This window comes from Anomaloglossus baeobatrachus, chromosome 1 (genome assembly GCF_048569485.1).
Source record: "Anomaloglossus baeobatrachus isolate aAnoBae1 chromosome 1, aAnoBae1.hap1, whole genome shotgun sequence".
Classification (NCBI taxonomy): domain Eukaryota; kingdom Metazoa; phylum Chordata; class Amphibia; order Anura; family Aromobatidae; genus Anomaloglossus; species Anomaloglossus baeobatrachus.
The window spans coordinates 791,623,790-791,644,092 of NC_134353.1; the positions used below are offsets into that span (position 1 = coordinate 791,623,790).

Sequence of the window (20,303 nt, forward strand, 5' to 3'; positions counted from 1 at the left end):
ACTATGTGTGAAAGACAACTACAAGGAAGGTAAATTACTAGAGAACAGTCATGAGAATCTGACAGCATGAAGAACATGTAAAGTGAAGTAAAGTATGTGTTTTTACAACGAAAAATAATATAAAGAATAAAAAATACATTCTTCCAAAATAATTTAAAAAAAATGTTTGTTATAAAAACGTTATTGGAATAATAGGTAACTTCTGAGAACACATTTTTGAGCTGACCATAGGCATGAGAAGAACATGGGCTTTCAGATGAACAGCTGTTTTTTGCTAATAGCAGTACAAAGGCCAAGATCATTAAAGATTATGCCAGAACTGTAGAAAAAAAAGACTTGGACTACACATCCAAAAATTATACACTAATCTAATGTGCTAGGCAAAATTTATATAACTGAACATGAGGTTCTTAGTTTAACATTCTGATCAGACTGTATGAAATCCATTGTCATTTGATGGTGAACCTCTCAGTGGGTGCTTGTGGAGAGGTGTAACCTGGAGTCATAGGGACTCAGCCTTGTAACATGGGTGCCTTGAGGCACCATGTTGCCCGACCTGTTAGTGAACAGCTGCTGAGACCTGTGGTTTGTGCTTGGTCCTGCACTTTTAAATCCAAAGGGATCCACCGAAAGGTTCACCATGACATTCAGTCTGATCAGAATGTTAAACTAAGGACCTCATGTTGTGTAAATTTTACCTAGTGCATTAGATCAATGTGTGATTTTTCGATGTGCAGTCCATGTCTTTTTTCTACAATTCTGTCATTAAAGGGAATGTGTCAGGACATTTTGCTATAAAATCTGGAGACAGCATGCTGTAGGGGGTTAGCACACAAATGTCAGCAGTGTCTTTTACCACACTGTGTGCTATTACCCATAATGTTTGTTTTAGCATCAGAAGATTGTCATTGCTATAAATGCTGTGATTAGCATGTCACTATCTATAGATATTGTACATAGAAAGCCTGGTGTGTGGGGGCAGCTTTCTCAGCTGTGCTTCATGCTAAATCTAAAAGTTCTGAATTTTATTGGAACAGCTGCACTCAGTAATCTAAGTGATACAACATTGGATTCAGGATCTCTTTGCCTAAATTATGCTGCTCTTAGATAAGGTAGCAAAAACCTGCTGACAGATTCCCTTTAAAGATTATTAAAGAGTACTGGGGTACAGCACATCTGCTCTTATTAAAACGACTGGCTGCATAAATTGTTTATACAGCTAGTATATTGGTATGAGTGTAAAACTCCCACCGATCTGATAATGATGACAAGATTAGTCTTGGAAAATCCCTTTAAGGCCTCTGTCACACACGTGAAAATCATGCACGTGCCGCGAGACACGTATTTTCCTTGCGTGTTGCGTTAGGTAAGTACGTGTCTCCGGTACGTGCGGGCCACTTGTGTTCTACGTGTGCTATCATTGATAACACACGGAGAACCGGCAATTTACATACTTACGTGGTCCTTGCTGCTGTCCAGGGTACTGATCTTCGGCTCCAGCCACGCCCACTCCCCGCTGATGCTGCTTCTGGCCAAGCGGAGGGGCGGAGATTAGCACCCGTGACATCACGCCCACCTCCTTAACACGCTCATAATGAGCGGCGGACGGCAGCAACTGTTTGCAGCGGAAGATTCTGCATCGCTGAAGGAGGTGAGTATGTGTTTTTTTTATTTAAAAATAATGACACATGTTTCTCCTGCGCGTGTCACACGGGACCGCATCCACACTACATCCGTGTGACACCCGTGATGCCGGAGAAAAACGGACATGTCGGCGTTTTTTAAACACGTACAAACGTACAATCCACATGGACACACGTTCCGTGTGGATTTACGTTAATGTGCCTGTTACCATAGGGTAACATTGGTGTACGTGTGTACGTGTCTCCGGTACGTGAAAAAACTGCCAAACACGTACCGGAGGCACGAACGTGTGACAGAGGCCTAAAGAAGAGAGAACATTTCTGTTTTGCTCATAAATTGTAGACCTAACTAGCACTGTGATTGTAAGTAGAAGCTATTGGAGGAAAGCAATGCAAGATTAATATGTCCTAACCACAACACGAGACAATCAAACAAGCAGATGTATGCTGCCTAGGTGTTAGAACGTGAAAGATCTCTGTGTGTTGCTTTCAGCGAGGCTGTCTGCTCCACAATATGTGTTCTTAACTCGCTGACAGCATTAACTTGTTGACATACAAGAGGAAGCAGTATCCTCTGGGGAAGGCTATATTGGCTGTTTAGATTAATGCAGGCCACCATTACAGACATTACATTAAACATGTCTTTGGTAGTAAAAGTGACTCTTGAAAACCTGCAAACCTTCAGTCTGTGCCTCTCTTGTGTTCCTTTTGTGTTTTTGCCCCCTACCTAAATAACTGATTGAACAGCAAGTCTTTGGTATGAGTCCAGTCCAAGACGTTTGATTGAAGTCCACAGTTAATTACTTTGGCCTTATTTGAAGACCCCCCCAAGCCATGTTATGTTGAGCTTAAAAGATTAACCTTCACTTGGCCAAGAGAAAAGGATTAACAGAAAGAAGGAAAAGCCAGATTTCTGCCAAATAAGCCCTAATGGAGTTTTCCTTTATTTTTAATTGGCCCTATAGTAGGGAAAATGATAAAATAAATAGGAATTACCCTTTGATTGTCCTGATTCAGCGCCGCTGCTCTGATGTTCTTACACAGTAGCATACCACTAGCCTTAGTGGTCATGTGCAGCTAAGGCTAGTTATTTGTTTAAAGCATAACCGTCGTTTTAATTTTTTATTTCATAAATCAATACTAATGAAAATAACCAACTTTGTAATATCAGATTTGCCTGTTTCTCTGCCAGAATTGATCAATCAAAATTCTCAATTATGAAGTATAATCTGTATTCAGTGAAGACTTTCCCATTACTGAGATAGGAGATGGCAGCTGGTGCTGAGGAGATTCTGTGACAATGGGAGTAGAGAGGATCTAGAGGCAGAGGGAGGAACAAGGAGTAAAGCTCTGACCCCTCCTCTTCTATCTACATAGAATCTCCTCAGCACCAGCTGCCATCTCCTATCTCAGTAATGGGAAAGTCTTCACTGAATACAGAATTTTCCTCAGAATTGAACATTTTGATATTGACTGATCAATTCTGGCAGAGAAGGAAGCAAATTTCTCTGATAAGATGTATTACAAAGTTGCTTATTGTCATTTGTACTATTGATTTATAAAATAAAAACTAAAACAATGGTTACCCTTTAAAGGTAACCTGCCAGGTCCCCTTTGCCCTCCAACCCAGCAGCATTCATACCTGTATGCCCAAATTTTCCCTCTATCAAACCCTGTATAACGCTATTCTCTAATATGAATGTTTAAAAAAAATTACTTTGAAACCTCCCTGTCCTTATGCTAGTTAGTCCTGCGACTAGTCAAAGGGGGTTTAGTTTCCCAAACTAGTCTGCCCTTTTTCTATGTTATCAAGATCCTGAGGACCTGATAACATGATTTCAATGAGGTGGCGTCACCACTAGCACCAGGAAATCTGGCACATTTTGCCTCAGTGCACCTCAGAGGCAGGGTGGACCCTTCCGGTTTCTGTAGGCGTACTGCACATGAAGTTCAGAAGATGACTTACGTACATGTCTTCTAAACTTCCAGTCATGTGTAATGAGCTTAATGAAGCCGGGAAACGTACACTTGGCTTCAAAGCCACTCTGATGTGGCCGAAATGAGCCGCACAAATGTGGCGCCCTGGACAAGCCAGGGGCCACAGAGAACAACACAAACACACCCCACACTCCCGGTTAGGCACACCGAAGTCAGACACAAACCCTTGTTGCCTTCCTCCAGGGGCTGATGTCCACACCAGGGGGTGGGCCAGGCGGTTGGCGCCACCCACCGAGGAGTTCACAGTCCTGGAGGCGGGAAAACCAGACAGATTAGTTTTGGAGGTGAAAGTGGAAGGAAGGAAAGTGGTAGTGGAGCAACTAACTGACAGCGTCCGGGTGTGTGGCCCAGGCGGTACAGCAAGGTTGGCAGACGGTGGTGACCGTCTCCAGGAGTGGCCTATCGGAGTTAACCGTAAGGACCGTGGACGGGCGGTGGCCCGGCGGTACCGGACCGGTAGACAAAGAGAAGTCAGCACCATCTGGCAGGGGCTTATGGACCCCGGCAAGGCTAGGAGTCGGCGTGAATTTGCCAAATCCGTCAGCGAAGGGAACCTCCTGGGTTTCCCAGCAGCCAAGTCCCGACAGAAGGCAACAGTCCAACCGTGAGAGGGAAACACAGCCACCGCCAAGGCTACCATTCCCAGGGCCAGAGCCTGCGGGCAAAAGGGGCTCCTCCAGCCCATATCCAAGCTGGGGAGCGGGTTACCAGTGGGAACCCATTGGAACCGTTTGCAGTACATAGGTGCAGGGAAAGGCAGTCACCATCAACCTGCCGGGAGAAACAACACCGCAGCCGTCTGTGGGACCCGTCCATCTAGCCGTGTGTTTTACCGAGAACTGTGTCCTCATTATTGGCTGAGTGAGTACCACCGTGCCGTGCGGCACAGCGCTGCCCCCGCGACCCTGCACCTCACCAGGCCCCATAACCCGCCTGCCATCCATCCCTATCCCATCACCGGGCCCCGGGACAACCAACCCCCTACCCACGGAGGGGAGAACTAACAACAAAGCTGCTCCCTGTCACCGCTCCCGGGATCCCCATCCAGAGCAGTGGTGGTGTCACCAAGATCACCACAACCGTGGGTGGCGTCACGGACAATAACCAAATCCCCACCATCCAATCAAACCCCCTTTCACTCACGGGCGAGGAACGCCGCTCGAGTCCCCGGGATCCGGCCCACCGCTCGAGCCACCACAGAGCAGCGGCAGCAGCAGCCGGACCCGAGCAGTGGGAGAGCGCAGCGTCCCCTCCTCCGCCCGCGACACAAGATTTCCAGGAGTTGGCAGTGACGGTGGCTCCTGGAAATCATGTATCACAACCACGGGGCATGATAAATGGAAATAGGACCAACTAGTCAGGGAAACTTGTGCCTCTGCAACTAGTCAGGGCTCTAATTAGCATAGGAAAATTGAGGTTTATAAGTCGTTTTTTAAACATTCAGAATAGGGAACAGCGTTATACAGGGCTGGTTAGGGAAGGAGTTTGGGCACACTGCTATCAATGCTGCTGGGTTGGAGGATGTAGAGGAAGGTGATTGATAGACAAAATCTTATCATTTTAATACTAACAGTGAAGCAAATTGGGGCTTCAAGGGGCAAGTAATTTTTATTTCTTTATTTTAGAATATTCTGTATTAAGGGGCAATTTTAAAAAGTCACGGAAAAACTTTTACATAGTGTATATACCAAGAGGTTTAAAACTACTGCATTAACTCCCAATAATAATGGATGAGGTACATTCATGATATGGACCCAATCGCCTAATATTAGGCAGTGATCTACCCAGTAAGGAACCTGCAGGCTGTAACTATGTGGCTCAGATATACCAGGATATGGGGCCTCATGTGAAGAACAGTCACAATAAGGCCTGAACAGCACATTTACTGTATTTTTGTATAATGGCTGTTTAGAGATTTAGAATTTCTAAGCCACTAAATGCGGAGTGATTTATGACAGACTCGGCAACAGTCCTATTGTATAACCAAATAATCCCCTGTTTGGAAGCGTCAAACATTTCAGATTAAGGCTAAAATGATAATCTCTAAAACTCACTTTACTTTTCGAATGCAAATTATAACTTGAATGATTTCTTTTTCTTATATGCTCTTCATTTGGTTGCTCTAGATTTTTTATGTGATAAAAGCCTTTTCCATTTTGATTACCAGCTCTTGTATGTGTAGATCTTTTTTGTCTTTTTTTATATTGCCAGCATTTTCAGACTTTAGCTCTTCTCTGATGACTTACTTTGGATGTCCTTGCACCAGTTTATTTGGCGATGCATTAATATGAATATGTTCATCTCATTGGAGGATTTCTAGCATAGAGCATTTTCCTGCAGCATTAAAGAGTTGAAAGAGAATCCGATATCAGGGTTTTTTTGCATTATCTTTACATAAAGTAAAGTAATCTATAATTCATGTGCCCTTATTTATGTAAGTCATTAATTTTGTAAAACTTAAGCCAACGATATTTGGTATGAGCATGCTAATAGGATATTCAATTTGCAGCTTTTGACAATTTTTTTTTCCTTTTTGTCTTCTTACAGGGTGAAGTGAAAAGTAAAGTCTTCGAGCTAAACTACTATGAGGTCAGAAGCTTTGCTGCTATATTTCACAGTACTGCAAGTCGCTGGGGCTGGATTCCCAGAAGATTCTGAGCCAATCAGTATTTCGCATGGCAACTGTGAGTAAAATATGTAGAAGTATAGTATAGTCCAGGTTTTATCCCAAAAGTGAATATGATACATTCGTGATTGCAGAAGTGAGAAGGGTTGAAGTGAATGTAGGAGTTGGGTTTTCTTAGTGTTGTAAATTGAGAGCATTCCTTTATGGAGTTGAAGCTTAACATTCTTCACCTATGTTCTATGGGCACATTCAGGTGGGTGGAGGAACAGTTCTGCTAGTTTCAAAGCAAATAAGCCTACAAGTATGTGGCAACAAATATTATCATACAAGATCCTATATTATGGACCGTTCTAGCACTTTGTCTACAATTATTGCTTTAGGCATCTGGGGTCGTCCTAGCACTATGTCTACAATTATTACTTTAGGCATCTTGGGGTCATCCTAGCACTATGTCTACAATTATTACTTTAGGCATCTTGGGGTCATCCTAGCACTATGTCTACAATTATTACTTTAGGCATCTTGGAGTTGTCCTAGCACTATTCTACAATAATTACTTTAGGTATCTTGGGGTCATCCTAGCACTATTCTACAATTATTGCTTTAAGCTTCTTGGGGTCATCCTTGTACTATTCTACAATTTCTGCTTTAAGCTTCTTGGGGTCATCCTGGCACTATTCTACAATTATTGCTTTAGGCATATTGGGCTCATCGCAGTACTATTCTACAATTATTGCCTTAGGTATCTTGGGGTCGTCGTAGTATTATGTGTCCAATTATTGCTTTAGGCATCTTGGCGTCATCCTAGCACTATTCCACAATTATTCCTTTAGGCATCTTGGGGTCATCCTAGCACTATTCCACAATTATTCCTTTAAGCATCTTGGGGTCATCCTAGCACTATTCTACAATTATTACTTTAGGCATCTTGGGGTCATCCTAGCACTATGTCTAAAATTATTACTGTAGGCATATTGGAGTCGTCCTAGCACTATTCTACAATTATTGCTTTAGGCATCTTGGGGTCAGCCTAGCAATATTCTACAATTATTGCTTTAGGCATCTTGGGATCATCGTAGTACTATTCTACAATTATTGCTTTAGGCATCTTGGGGTCGTCCTAGCCCTATGCTAGAAGTATTGCTTTAGGTATCTTGGGGTCGTTGTAGTATTATGTGTACAATTATTACCTTAGGTATCTTGGGATTTTCCTAGCACTATTCTACAATTATTGCTTTAGGCATCTTGGTTACAAAAAAAATGAAGATTTTTTTTTTGTTATAATGAACTATGGCCTTATTTATCACTGTAGTTTTTTGGCGTGAATACCTCTCAGTTAGTAACTTTTTTTTATTTGCGACAAATTCATAAAACAATTTGCATTTTTTTTTTTCAAGCTTTCGTTTTTGGTTTAACGTTCTGATTTTTTTTTTTTTTTACGTCAATGTGACTAGTCCTTAATTTTTACACTAAAGCTGGCTTTACACACTACGATATATCAAACGATATGTCGTCGGGGTCACGTCGTTACTGACGCACATCCGGCCTCGTTTGACATATCGTAGCGTGTAACACAAATGAGCGACTGTGAACGAGCAAAATTACTCACCTTATCGTTGCTCATTGACACGTCGCTCATTTTCCAAAAATTGAACGTCCTTCTGTGCTCCGGTTGTTCATCGTTCCCGAGGCAGCACACGTTGCTCCGTGTGACACCCCGGGAACGATAAACTGCAGCTTACCTGCTGCCGCCGGCAATGCGGAAGGAAGAAGATGGGCGGGATGTTACGTCCCACTCATCTCCGCCCCTCCGCTTCTATTGGCCGGCCGCTTAGTGACGTCGCGGTGATGTCGCTGTGACGCTGAACGTCCCTCCTCCTTCAGGAAGTGGATGTTCGCTGCCCACAGCGAGGTCGTTTGGGAGGTAAGTACGTGTGACGGGGATTACTGACATTGTGCGACACGGGCAACAAATTGCCCGTGCTGCACAAACGATGGGGGCGGGTGCGATTGCAAATGCGATCTCACGAGATAGCGACGCATGTAAAGCAGCCTTAAGATTAATGAAATGTTACTTTTTTTAAAAGAGTTGCAAAATTTGGGGCAAATCTCCTCCAGTCCCCCCATGAACTGATGTATGTGCACCATTTATTTTGTCATTTTGAATGCATGCGTTTTGAATGCGTTTTGGATGCATTTTTGACAGAGCAGTCCTACGGCGATTTAGCTTTGCTACATCCCTGTTCTGTCATAGCAGCACCATAGAACATGACTGCCCGCTGACAGCAGACAGAGTAGCGTGATGAGAATGAACTCTGGTGAACCTCTGATGTAAGTGCCGTGACATAGGCTGTAGTGCGGGGCCTGCAGCTCTGACATTGAGGTTCACCTGAGTTCAATGTCATCGTGCGGCTATGACTCAGTGTCACGGTCTGATTTGTGGTCATAGGTGAAGCTCTCACCTGTGACCGCAAATCATTTGAGTGAGGACACCGTTGATCGCTCATTTCAGTCACTCAGGGGATTTGCTGTCACAGCTGGAGGACTCCAATTGTGGCACCAGATAGCCTGAGTGACGTCACCGCTGATAGCGCAGCTCACTTCAGTTGCTGCGAGGAGCTCACAGGGAGCTGTCATGCTCAGATGTAGCAGTGCTGAAAGCGTTGTGGAACTTTGTATGGATTACGTTGGACTTGTAGGGTTGCGTTGGGGGTTAATAAAGTAGTGAAAGAGGGTGTTTTTTTTGTCTTTTATTTCAAATAAATGATTTTTCGGTGTTGTGTTCATTTACTTTCACTTACAGTTAAGTGATGGGGGTATCTCATTGATGCCTGCCATCACTAAGCTAGAACTTAGTGGCAGCTATGGGCTGCCATTAAATCCTTATTACCCGGATTGCCACCGCACCAGAGAATTCGGATGAGCCAGGCAAATTCCCGGGACTGTCGCATCTAATGGATGCGGCAATTCCTGGCGGCTGCTGGCTGATATTTTTTGACTGGGGGGCTCTCAATAACGTGGGTCTCCCCAGTCTTAGAACACCAGCCCTCAGCCGTGTAGCTTTATCTTGGCTGGGTATCAAAATTGGGGGACCGCGTGCCATTTTTTAAAATTATTTATTTATTTTTTGTACTGCACGATATAGACCTGCCCACCGGCGGCTGTGATTGGTTGCAGTGAGACAACTGTCACTCAGCGTGGGGGCACATCTGACTGCAACCAATAATATGCGCCAGTGGGTAGGGAAAACAATGAATATGAGATGACGCGCCAGTGATTGGTGAGTGTGAATAAGAGAGGGGGTTGAGGGAGAGACCGAGAGAGAAGCCGACAGAGAGAGTGAGACTGAGACCGACAGAGAGAGAAAGACCGACAGAGAGAGAGAGAGATACCGAGACCGACACTGATAGAGAGGGAAAGATCGAGAGACCTGAGTTTTTGTTGACAGGAACGGATCCAAAATGCAACCAAAATAGAGTGCAAATGCACAGCTAAACATTTTCGTTGTGTTTTGACACCCCTCATTCATTTCAAAGAGTGGAAAATGATCACAAAGCGCAATGAAGAAGTGACATGCTGCTTTTTTAGGCAACGATTTTGACAAATATTTGTCAAACAAAGCGCTGCCGAAAAAAAACCGACGTGCAGATGGAAATTCTAACTTCTCATAGACTTTGCTAGGGAGGCAAAATGCTTGCATTTTGTCATTGACATGGTGCAGTTTAAAACGCAACCAAAACGCAAGAAAAAACGCAAAGTGCACACATGGCCTTATTGTCCACACTGGGCATCTTTTTTTGTCCGCATCATGGCTGTGTTTTTGAAGATGCAGCATGTCAATTCTTTTTGCATTTTTTCAGCGTTTTTGAGCCCTTCCAGTCAATAGATTTCACTTAAAAAACACATTGGGCAAAACGCGGCAAAAACGCATGAGTTTTTTATGCATTTTTGCCGTGGGTGCTTTTTTTGTGCGCTTTTTAGGGCCAAATATGCTGCATCTTTGTGGTTAGCAAAGTTGCACTGTGTGAACATATCCTTACTTCTATTAGTTACATTATGGTAATTTTTAATTTAAAGGACATACTGTTGGGGAGTTTAGATTGTGAGCCCCAGAGGGGACAGTGAAGAAAATGCCTGTAGAGGGGTTACAGAATAGATTGGCGTTATGTAAGAAAAAAAAAATAATTAAATTAAAAAGATAAAAGGAGAATTACCAGTTAGAAGGGGATTATTTTTATACACATTTAAGTGGCACTCAAATAAATAGACGCTTTTAACTGTTGGTACTTTGGAAAAAATGTTCTTCAAGACTATTTATACAATCACTTTATTAATAGGAAATATTAAAGTAGGTTCATAACCTTCATTTGCTAAAATGATTGTGTGGCGCCCCTGAGGCTTCCGTCGCCACAGGTCATTGCACCCCATCAGCGGTGTGATGCCCCATTCTGGGAGAGGAAGAGAGTGAACTCCGGTCCCCTGGTAAATCCACACTACACCCATTGCTAGGGACACACAGGACCAGGGAAAGTGGCAGGCAACCCTCCCATGCTGCATGCTGAGAGGGGCTGTAAGACCCATCCCTGCTCCCATAGGGTGGTAGCTTAGCAACTGGGGAGGTGGGAGGAGCCACCAGAGAGCAGATAGAGAAAGGAAGGTCAAGTTAGTTTCAGTTTACCTCAGGGAGTGAGAGAAGCAGCATGTAGTTGGAGGAGAAGAACGAGAGAAAGGAGGGAGGAGGAGGCCTGCTGGAGGCAGGCAAGGAGGAGAAAGAAAAGAAAGAAAGAAAGAAGGAAAGAAAGCTCCAAGTTAGACAGGAGCAGAGGAACTGAAAGAGACGCTTCCTGGTGAAGACCCTGGGACCCATAGGTCCAGGTGACACCACGTAGGAACAGAAGGAGTCGCAGGGCCGCGGGTAGTCCTGTAGGTACCACGAGCAGTCCTTGTTAAGTACCGAAGCCGAGGGCCCAGAGGCGCTACGAGTAGCTGCAGGCTGCGGTGGCCTGGTCCACAGTGACATCGGTGGAGTGATTAAGCTGCGACAGGGGACGGTCCCTAGAGACTGGAGGAGTGCAAAGACAATCTCCAAACAGTAAAAACCGAGGCCCAGGGACGTTGCAAGCTCCCAGGGCCAGAACCCATAGCAGACCTTCAGAAAAGGGGTAATCAGCCGACAGGTGACCCCCCAGCCTGGAGGCTGTAGTGGAGGCCAAGCCAGGGCCATCCAAACTCGAGCAGGGCTAGTGAAGACAGCAGAGAAGGAGACACTAAGAGAGAGGGTACCGGATTTCACACTCGGAATCACCCAGAAGACGGAGGTCCCTGACAGCGGTCCCAGCAGTCCAAGGGTCCTGCCTGCCCTGATAAGAACTGTGAGTAAAGAACTGGAACTGCACCTTTGAAGTCGCCTCAGTTATTTGCTCTGCATAGACATTTACAAGCACCAACTGTGCCCCGGGCATTGCTCCACCTGTGGGGAGCAGTACCATCATTGCTGCCATAACATCATCCCGGAGGCCTCACACAGCAGCGGCGGCTTATTAGCCGCATACCACAGGTGGCGTCACGAACACAACCATTAACAAGCAAGCCACATATTCTACTGACACCCACCAGGGCCACGGAGCCGGGCCCAGCCACCACTGACTACCACCGGACTAGTCCGGCCCGGCACCGGGTGTCCCATAGCCCTGGGGTGGGCGAGTCAACTTTTGGCGTCACGAACAGGATTTCGTGCCCGGTCTAACCGGGTACTGTGCGCCTGAAGAACCGTGTGACAGACTGTGTACTTTACTGAGAAACCGCCGCCATTAGCGCTGCTGAGAGCGGGAAGAAGGGGGGCGTGCAAGAAGAAAGGGCGCGAAGAGAAGCCCCGCCCCCTTGTCCAAGAAAAGCGCGCGAAGCGGTGCCCGCCATAGAAGGCGGAGGAAGAAAAGATGGCGCGTGAAGAAGCTAAAAGGATGGACGCCGAGCAACGAGCGGCCAGAGGAGGAGTGGCCGAGCCGGGACACGCACCTCAGAACCGGGTTGTGTCCTGCGTCCTGGAGAGCAGAGAAGATCCAGCCGCTGCTGCAGAGCCGGGTAAAGAGAGTGACACCCCCAGCCGGCGGAGCCCGGATTGCCAGGTGGGGTTCCTGCCCGGTCCTCCTGCAGGCGCGCGTGCCACGACCGCAGCTCCGATACCAGCACCCTGCAGCAAGACAGCGACCACCAGAACACCGGAGATGCAACTGAGGGGTGAGTCATTTAATGCCCCTGCCGGCGCGAGAGCCCCAACCCCCGCTGCCATGCCCGCGGTCCCTGGAGAGACGCCCGACACGGCGACGCCGATCCGGGCCGCAGCTACGCCAGGTGCGGCCCGCCAAGATCTCACCGCAGCAGCGACTCCAACCCAGGCCGCCGCCATGCCAGGCGCGGCCCGCCAAGACAAGGAGGCAGCCCCAGAAGAGCCAGAGTGGCGCCGTATGGCTGGTAACCCCCTGCAAGCCAGCAGCCTCGCGCCAGCCAGTAACCCTATGCAAGCCAGCAGCACTACCTCAGAGCAGGCCCAGGCCGCAGCATCTTGCAGCAGGCCTGCTACAGCCACGCAGGAGACGCAGACTGTGCTGACCGCTGTCTACCTGCTGCCAGGTGGGGAGCCGGAGAAGAATCCCTACATGTAAAGAAGTAAGGAGTTGCTGAACTGTACATAGCCCCTCATTCTTTTTGAAGAAGTCCCTCGTGTTTTGCCCCTTATTCTTTTCGAAGATGACACCCTTTCCTACTGTACTGCCCCTGATTCTTTTTGAAGACGTCACCCCCCCATGTTATGTGTTGCCGGAACACTGAACTGGAATGTGGGCCCCGGTGGAAGTGTATGTGTGATGTCCTACCAGGCCACTGGACTTAGTGGCTGGTATGTTGTTTATGTGTTCTATGTAACCAGGCCATTGGACTTAATGGCTGGTTGATTTTGTCCCATTAGTGTTTGATTGAAAGAAACGAACTGCCGGGCTACTGGACTTGTTGTAGCCGAAAATGTAGATAGTTGCACCCGTTGTGCCCCCTACCAGAATTATGGGGGAAGTGCCCAAACCGTGCAATGGACTGGAAGTGCACACTTAGAGTTTTCTTTATAAGAAGTTTGCAACGTTCACTGATATGTGCCTCCCATAAAGGGAAGAAATGTTTTATTGTTTTATGTTTTGCATAACAAAAATTTTGCAGTTTCTCCACATGTTTTTGTTGTTTTTCAGCCCGAGGACGTGCTGGGATTTGCTGTGGGGGAGTGTGGCGCCCCTGAGGCTTCCGTCGCCACAGGTCATTGCACCCCATCAGCGGTGTGATGCCCCATTCTGGGAGAGGAAGAGAGTGAACTCCGGTCCCCTGGTAAATCCACACTACACCCATTGCTAGGGACACACAGGACCAGGGAAAGTGGCAGGCAACCCTCCCATGCTGCATGCTGAGAGGGGCTGTAAGACCCATCCCTGCTCCCATAGGGTGGTAGCTTAGCAACTGGGGAGGTGGGAGGAGCCACCAGAGAGCAGATAGAGAAAGGAAGGTCAAGTTAGTTTCAGTTTACCTCAGGGAGTGAGAGAAGCAGCATGTAGTTGGAGGAGAAGAACGAGAGAAAGGAGGGAGGAGGAGGCCTGCTGGAGGCAGGCAAGGAGGAGAAAGAAAAGAAAGAAAGAAAGAAGGAAAGAAAGCTCCAAGTTAGACAGGAGCAGAGGAACTGAAAGAGATGCTTCCTGGTGAAGACCCTGGGACCCATAGGTCCAGGTGACACCACGTAGGAACAGAAGGAGTCGCAGGGCCGCGGGTAGTCCTGTAGGTACCACGAGCAGTCCTTGTTGGGTACCGAAGCCGAGGGCCCAGAGGCGCTACGAGTAGCTGCAGGCTGCGGTGGCCTGGTCCACAGTGACATCGGTGGAGTGATTAAGCTGTGACAGGGGACGGTCCCTAGAGACTGGAGGAGTGCAAAGACAATCTCCAAACAGTAAAAACCGAGGCCCAGGGACGTTGCAAGCTCCCAGGGCCAGAACCCATAGCAGACCTTCAGAAAAGGGGTAATCAGCCGACAGGTGACCCCCCAGCCTGGAGGCTGTAGTGGAGGCCAAGCCAGGGCCATCCAAACTCGGGCAAGGCTAGTGAAGACAGCAGAGAAGGAGACACTAAGAGAGAGGGTACCGGATTTCACACTCGGAATCACCCAGAAGACGGAGGTCCCTGACAGCGGTCCCAGCAGTCCAAGGGTCCTGCCTGCCCTGATAAGAACTGTGAGTAAAGAACTGGAACTGCACCTTTTAAGTCGCCTCAGTTATTTGCTCTGCATAGACATTTACAAGCACCAACTGTGCCCCGGGCATTGCTCCACCTGTGGGGAGCAGTACCATCATTGCTGCCATAACATCATCCCGGAGGCCTCACACAGCAGCGGCGGCTTATTAGCCGCATACCACAGGTGGCGTCACGAACACAACCATTAACAAGCAAGCCACATATTCTACTGACACCCACCAGGGCCACGGAGCCGGGCCCAGCCACCACTGACTACCACCGGACTAGTCCGGCCCGGCACCGGGTGTCCCATAGCCCTGGGGTGGGCGAGTCAACTGTTTAGTGCCGTATGAAGAATTAGGTACAGAAATTATAACATGATGTAAAGAGTAGGCTAATCAAGGATGAATCTTAACTAACATATAGTATTGGTCCCCATATTCACCTATGGATTCTATAGACCCTTAGTATGATGCCATCAAACTTTTTTGGGGTCAAAGTGAACTTTCTTTTTGAGATCTACAGACTTTATATAACTCCAAAGGATTTTTTATGTTGAATTTCATTAATTCCATACAAAAAATTGTTGCATTTTTCAGATGTATATTACGGTAATCAGAATGTATTAGGGCTCATGCGCACGTAACTGCTGATTATTCTGCAGCGATTTGACAGCACATGTGCGCTTCTAATCGGTGCAGAATGAATGCAGTATTTTTGTTAAAATTAGCCGAGTTCATGCACTATGGCTACTGCCCCCACCATAGACAGAGTGGGAGCTGCATCCAGAACGCACAAATAATTGACATGCTCATTTTATGAACGCACGGATTTGGGTCAAAATTTTAGCACCCAAATCGCTGCGTTCATAAAAGCATCGTGCGCACGTCTCATGCACAATCTTCATAGATCGTGCAGGGGACGCAGGACGCATGCATTTACGCTACAGTGCTATACGCAGCGTAAATGCATGCAATTACGCAACGTGCGCACGAGCCCTAACAATGGGTTGTCCAGCTAGGAAAAAGAGCTTTAGATGCGTAATGTCATAATAAAAGCTTCACCAATGTCTTGCTGTCAGCACTGGTTCCAGACCCATCAGCTATTCTCCTTTGTCAGATTTCCCACCTTCTTGTCATGGAATATGACCAGTGATGTCTAAGTAAGTGTCATATTCGAATAGCTAAGCCAGTTCTGCTTCTCTGCTTATTAATCAACCATAACAGACTAGCCTAACTTAGCTATTGAAATGACCCAGGCATCCCACCCCCTTCACACACATCACTGACCTAATGTTGGTATGAGAATGTGGAGGAAGCGCTTTCCTTTGTCAAACCAAACGCGCAGGTTGATCTGCTGGGAACCACAACCAGGGCTGACTCTGGGACATCAGTGGTGCTTTAGCTGTTAAAGTATAGCATATGTTATATATTTAAATGTATATCTCATCTGAAAATCTTTTTATATACCAAGACAAGCACTTTATCTTCATGCGCCTCCATACATGAGCTGTCTGTTTCAGTAGGGAATTTCTAAGGCCACAACTTTACATTTTTAGCATTCTTTTTGATTGCTTCAAATGTGTGCCTAAAATGCCAGAATAACTCACAGCAAGCTCTATTCTACCTTTAGATCATGTAATACAGATTGTCATAAAACAAAGTGACAGAATTTGTATGGAATTTGTATTAGCTGCTTCCTCTATTACTTTAATATTTCCTCCAGTAAAGGGAATGATAATAAGTGACTAATAAGTAATTGCTGATCTACGGAGGTGAAGCTCTCGCATTCTAATATTTGTCATCTGTCTGATAATGAGACAAGTGTCATTAAAAGTTATGTCTATGTTAGGCTAAAAGGGTTAATCACATCTCCAAGATCTTATCCTAATATATAATAGATGTATTAATAATAACAATATTAGCAAATACCTCCAATTATAAATGTAGTATAGTTCTTCTGATTCACTATGATGCCTATTTTAAGTGCAGGGCATTGCAGAAACTTAGGTATCCACGGTTACAACCACTAGTGGACACAGACAGAAAAGGGCCCTTGTACAAGAAAAATATATGGGCTTTTTGCAGCCCAACAGCTCATCATAATGCACAATTCCTCCTAGCCTACAGGTAGAAATGGGCCCCCTTACCGCATGGTTTCCTGTGCAGCTGCACAGACAGGCTGCACCAATGATATGTCCGGCCCTGGTTAAGACCACGCATAGAGTAAGTTCACACAGTGCGTTTTTCGCTGCGTTTTTGCGCGTTTTTCGGGTGCATTTTTGACCTCAAAACTACATAACTTTGCTTCCCCAGCAAAGTCTATGAGTTTTCATTTTTGCTGTCCGCACACAACTTTTTTTTTTAAGCTGCGTTTTTGAGCTTAAAAAAAATGGACATGTCATGCGTTTTTCTGCGTTTTCCCCCCCATGCAATGCATTGGAAAAATGCAGAAAAACACAGAGATCAAAAACGCAGCAAAACGCAGCCAAAAATGCACCAAATCGCGGTAAAAACGCATGCGTTTTTTGTTGCGTTTTTTTGCCGCAGGTGCGTTTTTGTGCGTTTTTAGCGGCCAAAAACGCAGCGTCAAAAAAACGCAGCGTGTGCACATAGCTATAGAGTGACAGTTAGTTAGTTGCTAGAGGTCATACCCATGGGTACCTAAGATCGGTCCTGTAATACCCTGCACATGAGGTAAACAACATAGTGAATCAGAAGAACTATACTACATTTCTATTTGGAGATATTTGCTAATATTATTATTATAACACCTACTACATTTTGGGATAGGATCTTGGAGATTGGAATTCTCCTTTAAATGGAGTCTGTAAGCATAAAAACTATTCTCAGGGGTGGAGCTGAGCAGTTCAGTGCACCTTCCCATCTTCTTGATTTCAACCTATTTCAACCCTTCTCTGGCTTCTGCCAAAAAACACATATGGGGCATTAACCAGATAGTATATGGTTTAAGTGCATTTATTTGTGCTCCCTTATGATGCACTTAAATGGCCTTAGATAGAAATACCCAGCTGCTCCACTGGCTGAAAAAAACAATGTCGATATATACCAAAGGGAGCGTTGCGGGTAAAGAATCCACAGGAACCAGATGAATGGAAAAATGTGTCAGTTTATTCCCGTGTTCTAGGTCGAACAGACCTCTTCCTTTATTGTGGTTACCATGAGGGAGAAATTCATTTGACCTTGAAATACATTGGAAATAAGGCTGTTTTCACACTACGTTTTTTTAACATGCGTCCTGAACGTTTTTTTAACGCAAAAACGGATCCAGCGCAAATGCTTTTTCATTTCAATGCATTTGCAATGGACTCGCGTCAACATGCATTCACCTGCGTTTGCATGCGTTATAGTGAGGATCCAGCGGGTTGCAGTTTTTTTTTTTTTTCAAAAACGATACTTTGAGCGTTTTTGAGCTGCGTCCAAATACTGCAAATTGCTGGATCCTGACTATACTGCACACAAACGTATGTGAACGCTGGCATGCTGATAGACAGGATCCTGCTTGCTCTACTGAGCATGCCCAGAAACCAGCCTGGTGTGATCAGTCTCTCTCTCCCCCTCCCTCTCTCCCCGGCCTGATAGCTGGGGAGACTCGTAACCATTGTAAACATCGGGTAACTTGCTTGGATACCCGATGTTTACCTTGGTTACGTGTGCAGGGAGCCCGGCTCCTAGCAGCTGCAGACGCTCGTAAAAAAGATAAATATCGGGTTTCCAAGCAAGTTACCCGATGTTTACCTTGGTTACGAGCCTCTGCAGCTGTCAGATGCCGGCTCCCAGTCTCACGTTTAGTTCCCCTCACTCCCGATCACATGACTCCAATGCCTGCCCATAAACTTCAAGTGACAGGATCCTGCAAAATAACACATGTGTTTGCATGCATTTTTCTCTGCAAAAACAGGATCCGCTTTTGTAGCAAAAAAACGTTCATGACGCATGCTAAAAAAAAGTAGTGTGAAAGCAGCCTAAACTACAACATATTTCTATTCATCGGATTCCTCTGGATTCTTCACCGCAGCACATCCGCAACTCTCCCTTTGGTAAATAAAGTAAGTGGGGGGCAGATCTAGATACAAACAAGCAGGTGGGGAAGTTCCCTAAACTGCTCGGCCATGCCAAGGTGCACACCTCCTGTGCTTGGTTTGAACAGTCATTTTGTGCTGACTCCCCTTAAAACTTTCTTGGAAAAGTGTTTTATATGCAGACTCTAGCCAAAGTCTTATGTCTGCACAGCGGATAAACTCTTGGCGTTTCTACTGTTAATCTCCTCAACTAACCTACTTAAAAGCTGTAGGATCTTAAGAACATGACCAGTCCTCTACTTTTGAGCATTATCAGCCTGCAGAATAGATTTAGTGTTAAGGTCCAGTCACACTAAGCAACTTACCAGCGATCCCAACAACGATAGGGATCGCTGGTAAGTTGCTAGGAGGTTGCTGGTGAGCTGTCACACTGCGACGCTCCAGCGATCCCACCAGCAACCTGACCTGGCAGGGATCGCTGGAGCGTGGCTACACGAGTTGCTGGTGAGCTCACCAGCAACCAGTGACCAGCCCCCAGTCTCCTAGTTACAGCACACATCAGGTTAATTAACCCGATGTATGCTGCAGCTAAATGTGCACAGAGCAGGGAGCAGCGCACACTGAGCGCTGGCTCCTTGCTCTCCTAGTTACAGCACACATCGGGTTAATTGCCTGATGTGTGCTGCAGCTATCTGTGCACAGAGCAGGAGCCGGCAGCACAGGCAGTGAGAGGGAGGAGGCTGGTATCAAAGGTAAATATCGGGTAACCAAGGACAGGGCTTCTTGGTTACCCGATGTTTACATTAGTTACCAGCCTCAGCAGAAGCTGGCTCCCTGCTCACTGCACATTAGTTGTTGCTGTCTCGCTGTCACACACAGCGATCTGTGCTTCACAGCAGGACAGCAACAACTAAAAAATGGCCCAGGACATTCAGCAACAACCAACGACCTCACAGCAGGGGCCAGGTTGTTGCTGGATGTCACACACAGCAACATCGCTAGCAACGTCACAAAAGTTGTTCGTTACCAGCGATGTTGCTAGCGATGTTGCTTAGTGTGACGGGGCCTTTACTGAAAAGTGCGCTTCTGACTAGCTTAACATGGATTTGTATGCAAATGAATTTTCTGCATCAAGTCTGTGCAAAACCAAAGACATTTTCTTACTACTACATTTACAAAACTCCTGCAACCACTATAGTATCATTTTAATTAAAAAAAACCCCACAAATTTAATTACATTTTAAAAAGTACTTAAACAGAAAAAAATGAACATAACCTACTAAAACTTAATGACATTCTTAAAGAAAATTTAAAAATGGCACTTCTGGCTCTTTTTAAAAATGTATTAAAGTTCTGTGGGAAAGTAAGACTTTACATGTTAAAAAAGAGATTTTCCAAGATGTAGGCAATGTTTAGGTTTGTAATTTTTCTGGTCATAGCAAAATACAATATGATAAAAAAGAAAAATCTGATATTGTTCGGTACAAATGACCGATATATTTGGTTTCTTGTACAGTGGAACCTTTTTTAAGGAGAATAATCCGTTCTGGGAGTGTGCTTGTTAACCAAGTTACTCGTTCAGCAAAGGAAGATTTCCCATAGGAAATCATTGCAATGCAGACAATTCGTTCCACAACTTGGTAAATGTCCCATCCTGGTCCCCTATTGTGCCATTCCACACAAGTATAAACACGCACAAACACACACAAACACACACATATTATGCTCACCTTAC

At 45.8% G+C, this 20,303-nt stretch overlaps 1 protein-coding gene across 7 annotated transcripts in view; it reads left to right on the forward strand.

Annotated features, from left to right (window-relative positions):
- The window catches only part of SEMA6A (semaphorin 6A), a 327,645-nt gene that overhangs the window by 108,300 nt on the left and 199,042 nt on the right, over positions 1-20,303 (forward strand). For all 7 annotated transcript variants that reach the window (XM_075324986.1, XM_075324988.1, XM_075324987.1 and 4 more), the window contains exon 2: positions 6,189-6,325. In XM_075324986.1, the coding sequence (XP_075181101.1) occupies positions 6,226-6,325 (100 nt within the window). In that variant the 5' untranslated portion in view covers positions 6,189-6,225. The remainder of the gene's footprint in view (positions 1-6,188; positions 6,326-20,303) is intronic.